Below are 15,535 nucleotides of genomic sequence, written 5' to 3'. Positions count from 1 at the left end.
TACCCTGCTCTTAGTAAGCAAGGCAGTAATGACCTTCCCCCACTCCTACCATCCACTGCTCTGTGAAGGCTTCAAAGACAGAATGTCAAGATGTCCTTCTACAAATTGTGACATCTGGATTGGCTCTTCAGATGAGGAGAGAAATTGACTGAGGTGGATTTCAGCCGTGGAGGAAGGAAGGATCCATAGGAACACATGACGTCATTGGGGAAATTGGCTGGCAGTCGTAGCTCAGAGTGCCTGCCTTAGGCCAGCTGGCTGCAGGCAGCGTAAAACAGACCTGGAGAGCCTGCAGCGCGCATCTGTAGTGCAGCCTCAGGCCGAGGCGCACACCGGCCTCTGGGGGAAGGGCCAGCCTCCTCAGGCCTTCCTCAGAAGCACAGGGAGTGGCCTGTTCAATTTTGTTTTCATTTGGGGATTTCAGGGCATTGGGGGAGAGGTTCACCAGAAATACCGAGAATCAGATCCCACCCTCCTCATGTCTGTGGTTGGCTCTACTTGGATGCCATCTGGCTTTGGTCTTAAGAAGTGATGTCTCCTTGGACAAGTCCTCTTCCCCGAGCACAGTTTCCTGCTGTCCGCATTGGAAGGGCTGGGCATGGTTTTTAAAATCCCCCCCAACGCACTTGCTTAGGATCAACTATCCGCCATCAGTGCATGGCCTCCTGTCTCTATGGTATTCATAATCAGAGGACCGTCTCCTGCAAGCTTCATCTCTCCACCTGAGGCTGGAGCTCCTCACGGCGTCCTCTTCATCCAGGAGACAGAAGCATCAGGAAGACAGAGGGAAGCAGAAATCTCACAGGCTCGGAAGATGTGTGCTGGAGGGTGGCAGCCACTTGTACTCACACTCCACTGGCACAACCCTATAATCAGGAAATGAGGTCAGCCAGCGTTGTGTGGGGGTGGGGAGGGGGTTGTCCAGGCAGGCATCCCCAGCGCCTTGACAGCCCACCACTCCTGCTTCCATCCTCTGGTCTCCGTGAGGACACCAGTCAGGGCAAATCTGGGTCTGAAGGCTCTGCTGTTGTGATAACTCTTTCCAGCCTGGAGTACCTCTGCTCCAGACAGAGGGATTCAGCGGGGGAGGGGTGGGAAACACATTCTCAAAGCTACGCCCTCAGCCTTTGAGTTCCTGGCGCCTTGCTCGCGGTTCTGCGGTAGGACAGGCCCTGCTTTGTAGCCTACCACAAGACGTTTCTCAACCAGAAGAGACAGACCTGAAAGTATAACCCAGACGGAATGTGCAGATTCCTCACACGTGAATTCAAGTGGAGACAAGGGGTCCCAGCCACACGTCTTGATGCACAGAGGCTAACGTTAGGCGGTGAAGGTTTTTAGGGAGTTCTCAATACCTCTTTCAGAATACTCAGCGCTCCGTTGACTTGGCTAAGTTTAGCATTTAAAAATAAACACAGACTTGCAGTTCAGAAACTTAGAGGAGAAAGGAAGTTGGAAACGTCGTTCGTGCCATGGAACAGGGACGTTCAAGATGGATGACCCTCCAGAGCCAAGCTCTTAGCATCTTTCAGCTCCCAGTCATTAGGTTTAGCAGCAAGGCTCGCTGGGACCCTTGTCTGCATTCACCCGGAGAGACTAGTATTTACTCAATAAATGGACTTTTGCTTTAGATTAAAATCAAAACAAACAAAATAAATGAAAAGAGAAAATGTGCCTTTATTCCACATGTAGGATTATATCCTGATTCTTACAGGGAGCACTGACGACTTGTAACCTAAAACCAGCCTCTGGGCCTCTGCAGCCAGATGGGGCGTTTCCAGGGCTTTGAATATGAGGGAAGTTTTAACATTTCCTTGCGAGCTTAGATCCGAAGAGGACCACTTTGGAAACTTGGCTGTGCTCTGTTTCCTGGCATGAGGATTGGCTGGCTGGATTTTTCCCTTCTACCCACAGTGCTGACAGGGTGGAGTATACTTCCATGAAATTGTATGTTTCCAAAATAGGACCCACGGTTTTACATGCTGCAGTTAGAGGAATGTACCTCTAACCAAAACAGAGAGGAACCCAGCGATTCTAAAAACAGAACACCAGCCCTGCTCTCAAATCCTACGGGAGGCCATTTTTACATTTTTACAAAGGGAGCTTTCAGTGGGAAAGTAAACCGAACAAATGATTTCCAGATTAGCCCAAATTTTCTTCTTCTGTTTTTCCGTCTTACCAGTAACCGCCACAGTCTCAAGCGGTGGCAGCACACATCTCTCCGGCTTCCCAGAGGCCTCTGTGGTCTGGATGGCTTCCAGGCTGGAGCATACAGCTCTTGCGTTCTGCGTCCAAGCACAACCCTGCACCAACCTACGTGTGAGGAACATTCCAGTGTTCCTTGCTGTCGGCCTGGAGTCATTGTTTCCGGTCACAGGACAATCTAAACACTACCTGCCACATATGTGGGCTGGGCATTTGGCCCAGTGGGTAGAGGGCGTCGCTAGGCGTGAAGCAGCCGTGGGCTTGATCCCTGACAGTGCATACCAGGCCTGGTGGCTCATGCCTCTGATTCCAGGACTTGGAGGGTATAGACAGGAGGAACAGGAGTTCAAGGTCATCCGTAGTGACACAGGGAGTTGGGAGCCAGCCCGGGCCGCGTGAAACCTTATCTGAAAGCCAGCAACGACAGAAGACCTGGACGTGGATGCACGCCTGAGTGTGAGGCTCAGGCGGAGCATAGCCACTGTTTTGAGGACTTAATAGCTTCCTTGGTCATTGATCCTGTCCCCAAAAGAATCTGCTCCAGCATCTTGGCTGGTCATTTTCACTTCTAGGAGTGACATGGGAAACAGTTTCAGCTCTGGCACACAGCATGAGGACGTCCTTACAAACGTTTCCCCCAGGGACTGAAAGATTGCCCCATCGGAGAGCGCAGAAAAGAGCTGGCCAGGCTCACGGCCAGCTGTGGTCCCCGGCTGAGGCCTGAGGCCTGGTCCTTTCCCAGGTGACAGCATATTTTGCATCCATGCTCCCAGCAAGTGCTTCCTAAATCCATGTTAACACCCGGATGCCCCCTGACTTGGAAGTGTGTGAACATAAGTGGAAAGCACACACGACCGAGGGGGCGGGCTGTCCCGGGAGAGATTCCAACGTTGTGCTAGGAGGAGGAGGAGGTGAGCTTTTGGCTCCGTTCCCAGTTGAGGTCCCCCCCTCCACCCGGTTTGGTCAGTTTTCATGATCCCATTGCAGCTTTCCTTAATAAACCTGAAGGTGGCTCCCTCTGGCCCGAGAGCCTGCTCTTGAGTTCTTAGTGGGTCTTGCCGTTTGGTTTTCAAGCCTGGAGAGGCATGTGGGGCTCACGGCACAAAGCTGATGCCTTCCTCCCTCTCCTCACCCCTCTGTCCGCTCTCATCCTCTCATTTTGGAAAGTAGGATCTTCAGACTCGAAGTGGCTCGTCTTCAAAGCTGCATCTGCTTCCACAGTGAACTCTTGGCACTTAAAAGGGGTTTGATAACTTAGGGACCCTCTTCCTGGCTCCGTCTAGTCCCTTTAAGAACTGCTGGGGTTGCGGAGATGAAAGCCCTTCCACAAAAGACTCCCAGGGTCTCTTGAAGAGAAGGTTACCTGGAGGGAGTGAGGCACTGTTCCCCGGAGAACTGGCCCAGGGACGCAGTGAGCAAGACGGCAGAGGGCACCGAACACAGAACCCTGAAAGGGGTGTGTAGAGCTCAGAGGCCGTAAGTCCTGTGCTCCCGGATGAGAAGCATCCCTCCGGAGCCACGGGCCTCGCTCTCTCCGCAGTCTCACTGAGCTTCCTCCCAGGAGGTATACCATGTTGTCAGTTAGCTGTTGTCGCGTTTTGTTTTGAGACAGGGTCTCACTGTGTAGCCCAGGCTGGCCCAGATTTCACTGTGTAACCTAGGCTGGCCTCGAATTTGTGATCCTCTTGTCGGAGTCCCTGGAGAGCCGGGATTACAGGTTCATGGAGTCACACCTGGTGTTGGTTTTTAAGAGCCAGCATTTCATATATTTAAATAAGGCTGTGCCAGCTTTACCTATAGTTGAGAGGGTATGTGTTCCTTCATGCAAAAGGCTTAATGGTGGGCTCCTGGTGGAGTTTCTGGAATATGGAGCATAGGAACTGGGGGCTATGATTATAGCCTTGGCTCAGAGGAGAGACAGCCAAGCACTTGGTGAGGACCATTAATCTCTTTGAAAGAAACATGAAAATTGGGAACCATGGATTGGGGAATTGATGCTCTGCACAGAGGAAATCAGAATGCTGGAGGATATGACTGTGACCATTCAGGGTTCTTAGTGTTGGATACTTTGATTCACTCTTGTTAGGACTCTAAGTTCATAGAAAGTTATGCTTCAGTGTTATTTGTGCAGATTCTTATGTAGGAGCAAATCATTAGGCTTCCTTTTCTTACTGCCAAGTACTGGCTCTAAACTCCCTAAGAATCAATCTCTTTCTCTCTCTCCGCCCCACCACACATAAACACACACACATGCATGCACACACACACAGTCACACACATACATGCACACAGACACACACAGAGACACACACAAACACACATGCATGCACACACAGACACACACGTGCATGCATACAGACACACACAAACACATGCATGCACACACAGACACACATATACAGACACACATGCACGCACACATAAACACAGTGTTATTGAGATCACTGGGTTTTGCACTGATCCTGACATTTCCGCCCTGTTAGTCTGAGCGCTTTCGGAGTAGACAAAAGTGGCTTTTCATAGCCAGCAGATGACTTTGGCCGTGAGTTCTTGTGTCTAGTTCCTTTCCTGTGTGCTGGAACTTGGGGATAAGAGGAATCAGAACTGTGGTGACAATTAAGGGCAAGTTAAGGACAGAGTGGTGTCCACTGAGGGGTGCCTTCGATGGACAAGTGGACAAAAGGTCTTCTGCTGGCCTCCAGAGCTGGATGGAGATCATTCCATGATTCAGCCAAATGTTATGGGCAGGAGGAAAATTCCTGGCTGCATGGTGACACCTGCAAAACGGTTATGAATTTAATATTATGAATTATTAGGTGGGCATAAAAACAAAACTTAGTTTTCTTTTGTACTTTAGTTTGATTTAAAAGGATTTACTCCCAGTGTTTGCTCTTCAGATCTGAGTCTAGGTTTTTCCCACCAAAGACTAACGTGTTTTGGTTTTTGGATTGTTTGTTGTTTGTTTTTTTGCTGTTTGTTTGTTGCCCTGCCCTATAGACTGAGGAGGGTGGAGCTTTGCTGGGCTGTGCACAGAGCCAGTGTCTTATCCTCTAGCAGGGCCCTAGACAGGCCTGTCGCGGCACCTGTGATAGTGCAGGCATACTTAGCCACAATCAGCTCCTACCCCTGATAGTCTGTCTCTAGGGAAACCAGGCTTGGGGTGACATTTGAGTTCCCAGGCAGAGTCCTCAAAGTTAGATTAAAATCCAGAGCAGTTGTGACCAGGAGCAAACGGATGACAATTGTTCCCAGAAGGTGTTAGAGGAGAGAGCCCTGCAGGGCCAGTCTGCGTGAGAGATGGCAGTGAGACCACCTCTCAGCAGGAGCTGCGGCCTGGGAGCAAACACCCGGGTTCAGGAGGTTTCTGAAGGTCTGCATCGTTCTGAGAGAGTGGTTTTGGAAGCAGGAGGAGCCCACAATGTTGCCACTTCTGCCCAGAGACCTGATCTGCAGCTGCACAGGCTGACTATCTGCATTTTGCTTTCTGAAAAAGCATCCAGGTTGGAAAGTTCAAATCAGTTCCTTTTCATGTGTCTCAAACATGTGAGTTGAGGCCTGGCTCTGAAAAAGACTTCAGGAGAATTCCACTTTATTTGACCAACTAGTGATCTGGTCTACCAGACTTCTGCATCTGTAAATTTTCATGTTTTAACATTAATTTTTTAGATTTTATTCCTGCCTCAATTAGGTAATCAGGATAGTCCCTCCAGAAGCCATCTGTCGGGTGGTTCTAGATTTTGTCAAATTGACAATTAAGCCATTGAAAGCAGGTACTGTTGAGTGTTTCTGGGACATTCCCGGTCTCAGTTCATCCTGAGGTCTCACAAACAAGCCATTAGATGAGAATGTTCTCACCGTGAACTAGTTTCAGCACCTGTTACATCAGACAGAGGGACATAGGGGCAGAGGTTACTGTCCATCTTTTGTAGCCATGAGGCCACCAGCGTCACCTATACATCCTGCTGTGAACACCCGGCATGTGTGTTTACAGCTGTCCTCTCTTCCCGGAACAGATATCAGTATTACCTGCAAGCCAAAAAGGATGTGCTTGAAGGGCGGTTACGGTGCACACTGGAGCAAGTGATCCGGCTGGCCGGCTTAGCTGTGCAAGGTAAGGCATCTCTGGAATTCCATCTTCTGCTTCCTTACGCTCTTTCAGCATGAGCAGTTAGATTTGGTGAAGCGACCTCTGGCTGAGGCTCTGAGTTCATTTCAGGTTGTTCATTAAGATGAGTGGTGTTTTTTGGGGGGAGGGTGGGTGGCAGGAGGGTGGATTTCTCCAAGCCGCCCATAATTCAGTCATGCTTGTTTGACTATGGTTCCATTAGGGTTCTAACTGAAGAGATAGTTTTTAAATCCTGTAATTGAGGCTGCCTTTGAAAGTGTGGGAGACGTTTTCTCAGGATAATTCCACTGTACCTATGTGTGGTCATAGTCTCCACCCTGATGATAGGAATGAGTTACTATAGTACAATAATCTAGAACCCATATTAATATGAATTTTAGTTAATCAATATTAATTAATTTCAGTAGAGTCACTTTAACCAATATTCTGTACTTCAGTGTCATAGAACTGAAAAGAGAAACTTAGATTGATGATGGCCATGTGACAAGGAGCATGAATCAGAGAGAGCTTGTCCTGCAGCCTGTGCAGCTGTTTTCAACCTTCTCTGCATTGTAGAATGTGTTGTTTTCTGTGTGTCTATGTGTGCTTTTAATTTTTATTCATATGCACTTGTGTGAGTGTGCTCCAGGTATGTGTAGGGGCCTGAGGAAGGTGTCAGATCTACTGTAGGTGGCTCTGGAGTACTTGGGCCAAACTAGGGTCTTCTGGAAGAACACCAAATGCTCTTGGCCACTGAGCCAGTCTCCAGACTTGTATTTGAATGGTGGTTTAAATGCATTTGCTCATATTTAAAATAAGAAGAGTATGTATAATATTTTAAAGATTTGTGTGTGTGTGTGTGTGTGTGTGTGTGTGTGTATTTTGCCTACTTGTGTCTATGCACCATGTGTGCAATACTTGGTGCGGCCAGAAGAGGGCATCAGATATTTCTGAGCCACCAAGTGAGTGCTAGGAACTGAACCCATGTCCTCTGTCAGAGAAGAGAGCATCCTTAACTGCTGAGTCACTTCTCCAACCCCAAGAGAGTAGTATATAACTTTCTAAACGGAAACTGATCTCCCTTTCCATTCTTATTTTCTTACTAGCTGCAGAGTTCTTGTGGGCCGTTGATATAGGAGCTATGAGCTGGTGGACTTCCCATCCCACATTTGGAACTTGAACCCTTCAAGTGCTAATGTCTGGAAAGATGGATTTCTTTGACATTTCACTCTGGGTTAAAATGCCCAAAATATATTGCATTTGTCTGTCCTCCCGACAGTGGGCAGTTGCATTGGAAGCAGTAGTCGGGCCATTGCAGTAACAGCAGAGGACTGGGAAAACCCACCGTGTATGCATCTGCTGGGCCTTTCTTCTTTAAAAGGCTTCCTTTTCCGTTCCCTGTGTGTGATCCTCCCTCGCTGTTCGTTCATTTGGTATATTTCGGGCATCATGGGTGCTGTAAGATCCTTCAGGAAGTTTGTGGACTCTGTCTGGATTCCCTTTTTATTGACTGTCTGATGAAACTTGTTTTAACTCTAGAATGTTTAAAAAAATCATTCTCCTAGTCTGGGGAGATAGTTCATAGGGAAAGTGCCCCTGTACAAGTCTGAGGACCTGAATTCGGATCCCAAGAACCATGCAAAGTTGGGCACATGTGTGCGTACATTGGAGGCATAGGAGGATCCTAGGGCTTGCTGGACAGAACAGGGGACTTGAGAGTCAGTGGGAGACCTGTCTCTTAAATACGGTTGCAGAAGCTAGTGAGAAAGATACCGGACACTGGCCTCTTTTCTTCATGTGCCCACATGGAAGAGTGCACACACGCATACACACATGTCATACAGTTCTCTCTCTCTCTCTCTCTCTCTCTCTTTCTCTCTCTCTCTTTCTCTTCCTCTCTTTCCCTCTCTCCCTCTCTCTCTCCAATCCCTATTGGGCCATTAGAAAGTCACGCCCACAGAAATAAAAGAAATGATTGGAGATACGGGCATGACTGGACTTGAACGCAGGCTTAGTGGGTCTTCCTTGCTGTTCTGGGGTCCTCATCCGAGAGACAGTTACACTTCATTTGTGGGGGGAATCGTCACTGTCTCTGTGACTCTGTGGGGCTGGCATTTCTGTGTGCAGAGGCAGCAAAAGGCAAGGCATTTGCATGGATTTCGTCTACACGAGCCCCAGCATTCCGCTGTGAGATGGCAGCCGGGAAGAGCAGAATTCCTGGCATCTTGTGACACATCAGGGTGTTCAGGGGGTGTGAAGATTTTCCAGGTTGCCATGGGTGATTTACAGTGGGGATTTCCAACGGCAATGCATTTCCAGCTATGTCCCTCCATCTTAACCTTGACTTAGAAAGTCCCTTTGGCAGACAGACATAGGATACCAACCTGGTACCCAAACAAACAGACACAGGTTGGTTTTCAGGTCTTTAAATAGCCATTTGGGCTTGCTTTCCTAAAAATCAGCTAGTGGGGCTCACATGCCAGCACTGATAGTTGCTAGGTACAAGTGGGGACAACAGGTAAGCTTGGCATCAGTCTTCCCAGCGGGGCTGCGGAGAGAATGCAGTAGAGGGTATGTGCGGGCACACGTTTGCCATGTTTTATTCTGTCCCTGTCTTCATGTGATGATTGCTGATGTTTCCCTGGCTTTTCTTCTCAGCGGATTTTGGAGACTATAACCAATTTGATTCCCAAGAATTCCTCCGAGAATATGTCCTCTTCCCTATGGTGAGTTCATTTCTTTTTTTCCCTTGGTTTTTTACTTTCCTTGGCTATTTTATTCTTTATTTTGAAATTCTCTGTGCTTCCTGGGGAGGAGGTCTGAGTCCTTTAATATAAACACAAGTTTTACGAAGCACCGGGAGTATAAGGGGGCATCTTCCGACTTCAAGACACTTCTATTTTTTTCCTCCCTGCTAGAACCTTGGTAGCAGAGAGAACTAGCACCAAGTCTTGTGGGTTGATTTTCAATCTATCAGTTCTAATAGTGTTTTTCCCCTGGTGATGGAATCTGTACTTTTTGTGTACACAGTCATGCAATCTGCAAATATGGACTGTTTTACCTTTCGTTCCTATGCAGATCTTCACTCATTCATTCATTATTGCCATAATTATTTTAACTGGGCTGCTGGTACCATTTGAATGGAAGTGGTGGGCGTGGGCAGGGAAGGCAGCTTGGCCGTTGAGCGCTTGCTGAGTTTGCTAGCCGTGTGTTCAATCCTCGGAGCCACGAAAAAGGACAATAGATGGGGGAAGATTGGTGAAAGCGTATAGAAACCAGTTTAATTTATAAGAGCATAAAAACATAAAAAATAAATACACCCAAGGAGCTGGAGGGCTCATGCACTGACAACCATAGAACGCTGATGAGAAAAATCAAGATTACACAGATGTTCTGGGGCCGTGGCTTGGAAGAATTGGTGTTAAAATGCCCATGGAACCCAGAGTAACCTACAAATTAAATGTAAGCCCTGTCAAAATCACAAAGCCATTCTTCACAGAAATAGTAAAAGCAAACTTAAAATTTACGTGTAGCCAAAAAAAATCCCAAGTAGCCGAAACAGTGTTGAGCCAGGGGTAACCAGAGCCATGGACATTGTGCTTCCTGACCCTGAGGTGCATTATCATGTGTGCTGGGTAATTTATGTTAACTTGACGTAGGCTCCAACTGAGAAAACACCATAACAATGCCTCCATAAGATCGGGGTGTAGGCAAGCTTGTAGGGCATTTTCTTAGTTAGTGATTAATGGGGGAGGGCTCAGCCCATTGTAGGTGGTGTCACCCCTGGGCTGGAGGTCCTGGGTTCTATAAGAAAGCCGACTGAGCAAGCCAGCAAGCAGCTCCCCTCCATGGCCTTTGCGTCGGCTCCTGCCTCCAGGTTCCTGCCCCGCTTGAGTTCCTGTCCTGATTTCCTTCAGTCCTGGACTGTGGATGCAGAAGCCACACAAAGCCTTTCCTCTCCAGCATGTTTTTGGTCATGGTGCTTCTTCATAGCAGTAGTGACCCAAAGGAAGACTACGCAATGTTTGGAGACTACAGCAGCATGGCACTGACTTGTAAGCAGACACATTGACCACTGGCTTGGAATAGAGCCCAGAAATAAGTCCACACATGTACAATCAGTTGCTTTCTGATGAAGAGGTCAAGGACAAGCAAGGGGAATGGCAGTATCTACAGTACATTGTGTTGGGAGAACTTGGCGTCCACATGAAATGGGATGGAATTGGGGCCTTATGTCACCCAGTGTCAACGAGTCAGTTCCAAGCGGATTAAGATGCAGTTCTAAGCCCTGAGACTGAACCGTTAGTGGAAGACAGAGGGGCTCCAGACCTTGCCCTGGGCAATGGTTTCCGGCAAATGACCCCAAGGCACAAATAAGTAAAGAGGAACGGGGTCGCATCCTAAAGAAGCTCTGCACAGCAAAGGACGTCGTTGTCATTTACAGAGCGAAGCTCACACATGGGAGAAAGTATTTGCATATTTGCAAATCATACTTTGGACAAGGGGCTTGTAGTCACATCTGTGGAAGTCAGATGTGATGCTAAGAAAACACATTGACCCTACTACAAAATGGACACAGGACCTTAATAGACATTTCTCAAAAGAAGATTGAAAAAATCCAGGAGATACGGGGAAAATATTCAGCATCACTCATCACGGGGAGTCAGTTAGACTACGGTAGAATACCGCTTCATTCCTGCTGGGTTAACTGCTGTCCAAGAACAGTCGCGAGGGTTTGGGGAGAGTCGACCTGTGACTGCCACTCGGTCGCTAGGATATATGGGCAGGTATGGGAGAGAAAAGGTCTCCTCATAAGTACATATGGTTATCATCTGTCGTGAAGACCCTTGTCTCCTGATCCTCTCTTCGTTCCGAACAGTCCTGCTCCTCCAAGCATAGGGAACTACCCCAGGCCTTGGTAGTTGGGTGTCATCTCCTGGCAAGCGCCCTGCCAGATCTGTGAGGTCAGTGTTCCCCTGCCTGCTCCTCAGGAGGGCCTTACTGCCTGCCTGTCAATGGGCAGCAGCCATCAGCCATGACCTGTTGTGAACTTGGACCCGGGTGAGCGCTTCCCAACCCCTTCCTTCCATGTTTGAACTTGCCCATTCTTGTCATGGCAGTTAGCATGCCAGGTGTGGGGCCCCCAAAGCAGAGACTTGGTGGCCCACTGTTGACTGGCACATAGGGTGTGCTCATACGTGTTTCTGGAATGAACCACTGAAGTAAAACTGACCATTCTGGAGCTGATTGGAGGATAGATGAGGTGTCACTCCTGGGGAATTCTGCTGCCTGGTTAGTTGCTTCACAGAGAGGGGTTTTAGTGAACATAACTGAACTCACCGAGAAGGCAACTCGTGAGAGAGCTGAGCACAAGCAGCCCCCTGTGCTGTGTGCTGGCTCTGCTGGTGGAGACGGCCACTCACCACGTTTTCCCTGTGCTGGCTCTGCTGGTGGAGACGGCCACTCACCACGTTTTCCCTGTGCTGGCTCTGCTGGTGGAGACGGCCACTCACCACGTTTTCCCTGTGCTGGCTCTGCTGCTGGAGACGGCCACTCACCACGTTTTCCCTGTGCTGGCTCTGCTGGTGGAGACGGCCACTCACCACGTTTTCCCTGTAGCTTTTTGTTGTTGTTCAGTTGTTTGGTCCCAAATGCTGCCCTGGGTCATAGGCACCTGGGAATGAAATTGTACAAGAACCACGACATGCATGCTCCCAGGGTGAGGTTTGCCAAATCGGGGTGCAATTCTATAGATCAGGAATTATAATCAGGACCTGGGGAGGTACCACATGGATCTCGGGTTAGGAAAGGCTCAGAGACAACTGGGGAGTCACCTGTATCATGGGTAAGGGGTAGAGCGGAGGGGACAAGGCATGATCAGGACAGGGTGGAAAGAAGAGGCTCTTGGGAGAGTCAGCTTTCACTTGGCTATAGCCTGTCCCTTGGGAGGGGAATTGCGGCGACTGGGACCCAAGGCTTCTGGGAGTTAGGGTTCTTGGATCCTCATGGTGGCAATTGCTGCAGTGAACAGAGACCGTTCGGGGTGCGGATGGGAGTCAAAGGACAGATGCTGTGGTTCCCCAGTTCTCCTTACAACAGATTGTCCTGAGACACATGGATAGTTACAGGAAAGGAGACAGTTCATTAGAGGGAGGCACAGAAGTATCTCGTATTCTAACTGTGCTCTGGTCTCACGAGGGGCTCAGCCCGTCTGATGTGATCTTCTGTAGTCATTTATATAATACCCGTCCCCAAAGAGCTTGCGACACAGGTTTCTCAGAGCATGCTCCCTTGTCCAGATGAAGCTCAGGTGAACTGAGATCTGCCAGTCTTTCCACCGCTGCTTCCTTCCCCGTGCCAATCTCTAGAACCCCCTCCTGCATATTTGTCCTTTCCCCCACCTGAAGGCTTTTGTAGGTGGGTACTTCTGAAAAGGAAGTGCAGCTTGGGTGTCAACCGAGACATTAAAACATTAAAGCAGAACCGAGGAGATGGTTGAATTGGTAAAACTGCTTGCCCTACCAGCATGAGGCCTCGAGTTTGATTCGCAGAGCCCACATCCAAAGCTGGGTGCTGTGGCATGCGCCTGGGTCCCAGCAGCAGCACAGTGGGAAGCAAAGAGGCAGATTCCTGAAGCTTGCTGGCCTGGTAGCTTAGCCTGCTTAGCTGAGCTCTAGGGCAGTGAGAGAGCCTGTCTTGGGCAAAGGGTAGAAGGCACCTGAGGACCCCCCCACACACACAGCATGTACACATGCACCCCCGACCCCATGCGCTCCCCACACCTCTCTTCAGGATAAAGGATTAATCTGGGCCAAACACATGCAAGACAGGTTCCTATGGTGAAGGTATATTCCTGGCCCTTTTTGTAATTTTTATCTTGAAGCAAGGTCTCAAGTTGCCCAAGCTAACTCTGAACTCACTACATAGCCTAGGTTGGCCTTGAACTTGTGATCCTCCTGCCTCAGCTATCCTGATTCCTAAACTACTGAGATTATCGTTCTTAGATTTATGCTTGCTCTCTTCAAAGTGGTTTGCCGTTAGCCCCAAGTGGAAGTTCATATTCAAATTTAAAGTTAAATAAGTTAGAGGGTGAGTTTGTGGTTGCATTGGCCATACCCTAACTGCTTAGTAGCCACATGTGTCTAGGGCAAAGATTGGGCATATTTTGATCTCCCTCTTCATCTCCCTGGGCAGCGTTGGAGATGAAGCTGGTGGCTGCCCGTGCTCAATGCTGAATTGGGAATGTTCCAGGCGTGGCCTGCAATCCTCATCATTTTTTTTTGAGTACACATCCTGAGTCCACCACACCATGACCTGTCCTGGGTGGTCTGTGGTCTGAAACCTTACCACATAGTCGCTGAGTGGTGCTTAGGCTACACGGGGCTAGCACGCTTACTGGCTACACAACCTCAAACGAGTTAGCTGATGGTTCGAAGCCCGTCTTCACATCTGAAGTTAGCATAAACCCGTTCCCACTTGAAGATCAAGGAGGAGATCCGTATGAGGGACCTACCTTGGTCCAGGGTGAATTCTCAGTAACCAGTTATTTGGATGTGTTACTGTTACAGTGACTCTGACTGTGATCTGCAACTATGAGCTGATTAGTTAATGTCGCTGTCTGCATTTTGAAATGCAAACTGAGAAGATAAGCTACTGTTATCAGTTTTGTATAGTCAAAACCTCTATAATAATATGGAAATTATATGCCATACATTGAGTTCAGTTCAGTCAGTATTTATTGACTACTTACTTTGTCTTATGAACCTGGAAGGGTCATTGTGAAAAAGCCCCATGACTGACCTCTTACAGGATGAGAAGAACTGCTGTCCTTGAGGGACCCAGATTCTAGCAGGTGAGGGGAGACAAGGAATGACATAGGATGGTGTGTAGATGGTGTATGTGTGTAACCACAGAAGAAACACTGTAGACAGAACATGCAGAAGGGTTGTGGAGGCCCCCACAGCAGAGGAGCTATGGCCAGGGGAAGAAAGTCACCATGGAGTATCCATAGTGAGAGTAGAGGTGTGGTGTTTCCTGTTGTGTGGTGGGACTGTGTGGGCAGGAGTCTGAACGGAGACAGAGACAGCTGTGTTCAGAACAGAAGCCTGCCCGAGGCTCTGAACTCTGAGGGGAGGAGATCTGGAAGGAATGGCTGGGTCCCACTGAAGAATGGTCCAGATGCCAGGCCCAGGTGTGGACCTAATTGTGCAAGCAGTGGGGAGCTGTGGCAAGGTCTCAACTTTCTGCTGGGTTCTGCTGGAGCTCGCAAAGGGAAGCATGCATTCCTCTGCCGAGGGAGGGAAGGCGGGTGAATGGCCCTGTTTGATCTTCCCTACTCCCCGAGCTGTCAGGTGGCATCTCCTCAGCAGAGAAAAGAACAAAGTTAAGTACACAGGCGTTCCACAGGTGTGTGGCTGTGGCACACACCCTGCCATTTGTCATTCAGCCCCTGCCACGCTCACACATCTCTGGGGTATACATACCTCTGCCGCCATCCCCCTCCCCCCCCACACACACAGGTGGAGGCATTGAGTTGAATACAATAGCAGAAGGGTGGGTGCCTTTGGGTGTTTCCAGAGTTGGAACTTAGGGTTTAACGGAGCCTTTTGATCTTCACCTCAGCTTGTTCTGTCCCCATATGCCTTTTAGGATTCGCACCTGGTGTGGCTTGCAGCTAGTGTCGCATGCATACAACACACTTGCGGTCTCATGACTCGAAGCTTGCTTATTTCCCAGGGTTCAGTTGGGCGATAACTAAACAGTAAAGCTTGCAAAGACATGAGTTTGGTCCCCAGAACCCACGTGGAAGCAAAGCTGGCTTTCAGTCCCAGTGCTGAGGAATCAGAGCCCAGTGAGTCCCTGGAACTTTCTGGCTAACTGGCCTGACCTCCCTGGTGAGTTCCAGGCTAGCGAGAGACCTTGTGTTTAAAAACAAACAATGGACAAAGCCCACTAACCCACCAAGGTGGCTACAACAAGAGGCAAGAGCTGAGGCCATTTTATGCCATCCACACATTCATGTGCACACACAAATGCGCGCGCGCACACACACATACACACACACACACACACCACAAGCACATACTAAGCAATTTAATAAAGGTGCCTCTGGGAGGCAGATGGTCAGTAAAGAAAAAAAAGCTGCCCAGGTCCCACTCGCTGTGGTAGGAGCTGTCCCTTCTGGGTCCCACCGGCTATGCTAGGAGCTGTGTGCAACAGCAGAAA

General features: G+C 49.0%; 1 protein-coding gene across 2 annotated transcripts in view; it reads left to right on the top strand.

Moving 5' to 3' along the window:
* The window catches only part of Ptpn14 (protein tyrosine phosphatase non-receptor type 14), a 132,825-nt gene that overhangs the window by 82,939 nt on the left and 34,351 nt on the right, over nucleotides 1-15,535 (top strand). The window contains exons 4-5 of one of the 2 annotated variants that reach the window (XM_038349581.1): nucleotides 6,219-6,316; nucleotides 8,969-9,036. In XM_038349581.1, the coding sequence (XP_038205509.1) occupies nucleotides 6,219-6,316; nucleotides 8,969-9,036 (166 nt within the window). Of the gene's footprint in view, nucleotides 1-6,218; nucleotides 6,317-8,968; nucleotides 9,037-15,077; nucleotides 15,205-15,535 lie in introns of those variants that run through there. The other variant, XM_038349582.1, reaches the window with a different exon arrangement.

Source organism: Arvicola amphibius, chromosome 12 (assembly GCF_903992535.2).
Source record: "Arvicola amphibius chromosome 12, mArvAmp1.2, whole genome shotgun sequence".
NCBI lineage: Eukaryota > Metazoa > Chordata > Mammalia > Rodentia > Cricetidae > Arvicola > Arvicola amphibius.
The sequence above is the reverse complement of the archived record's forward strand: the minus strand, read 5'-3'. Positions and strand labels throughout refer to the sequence as shown.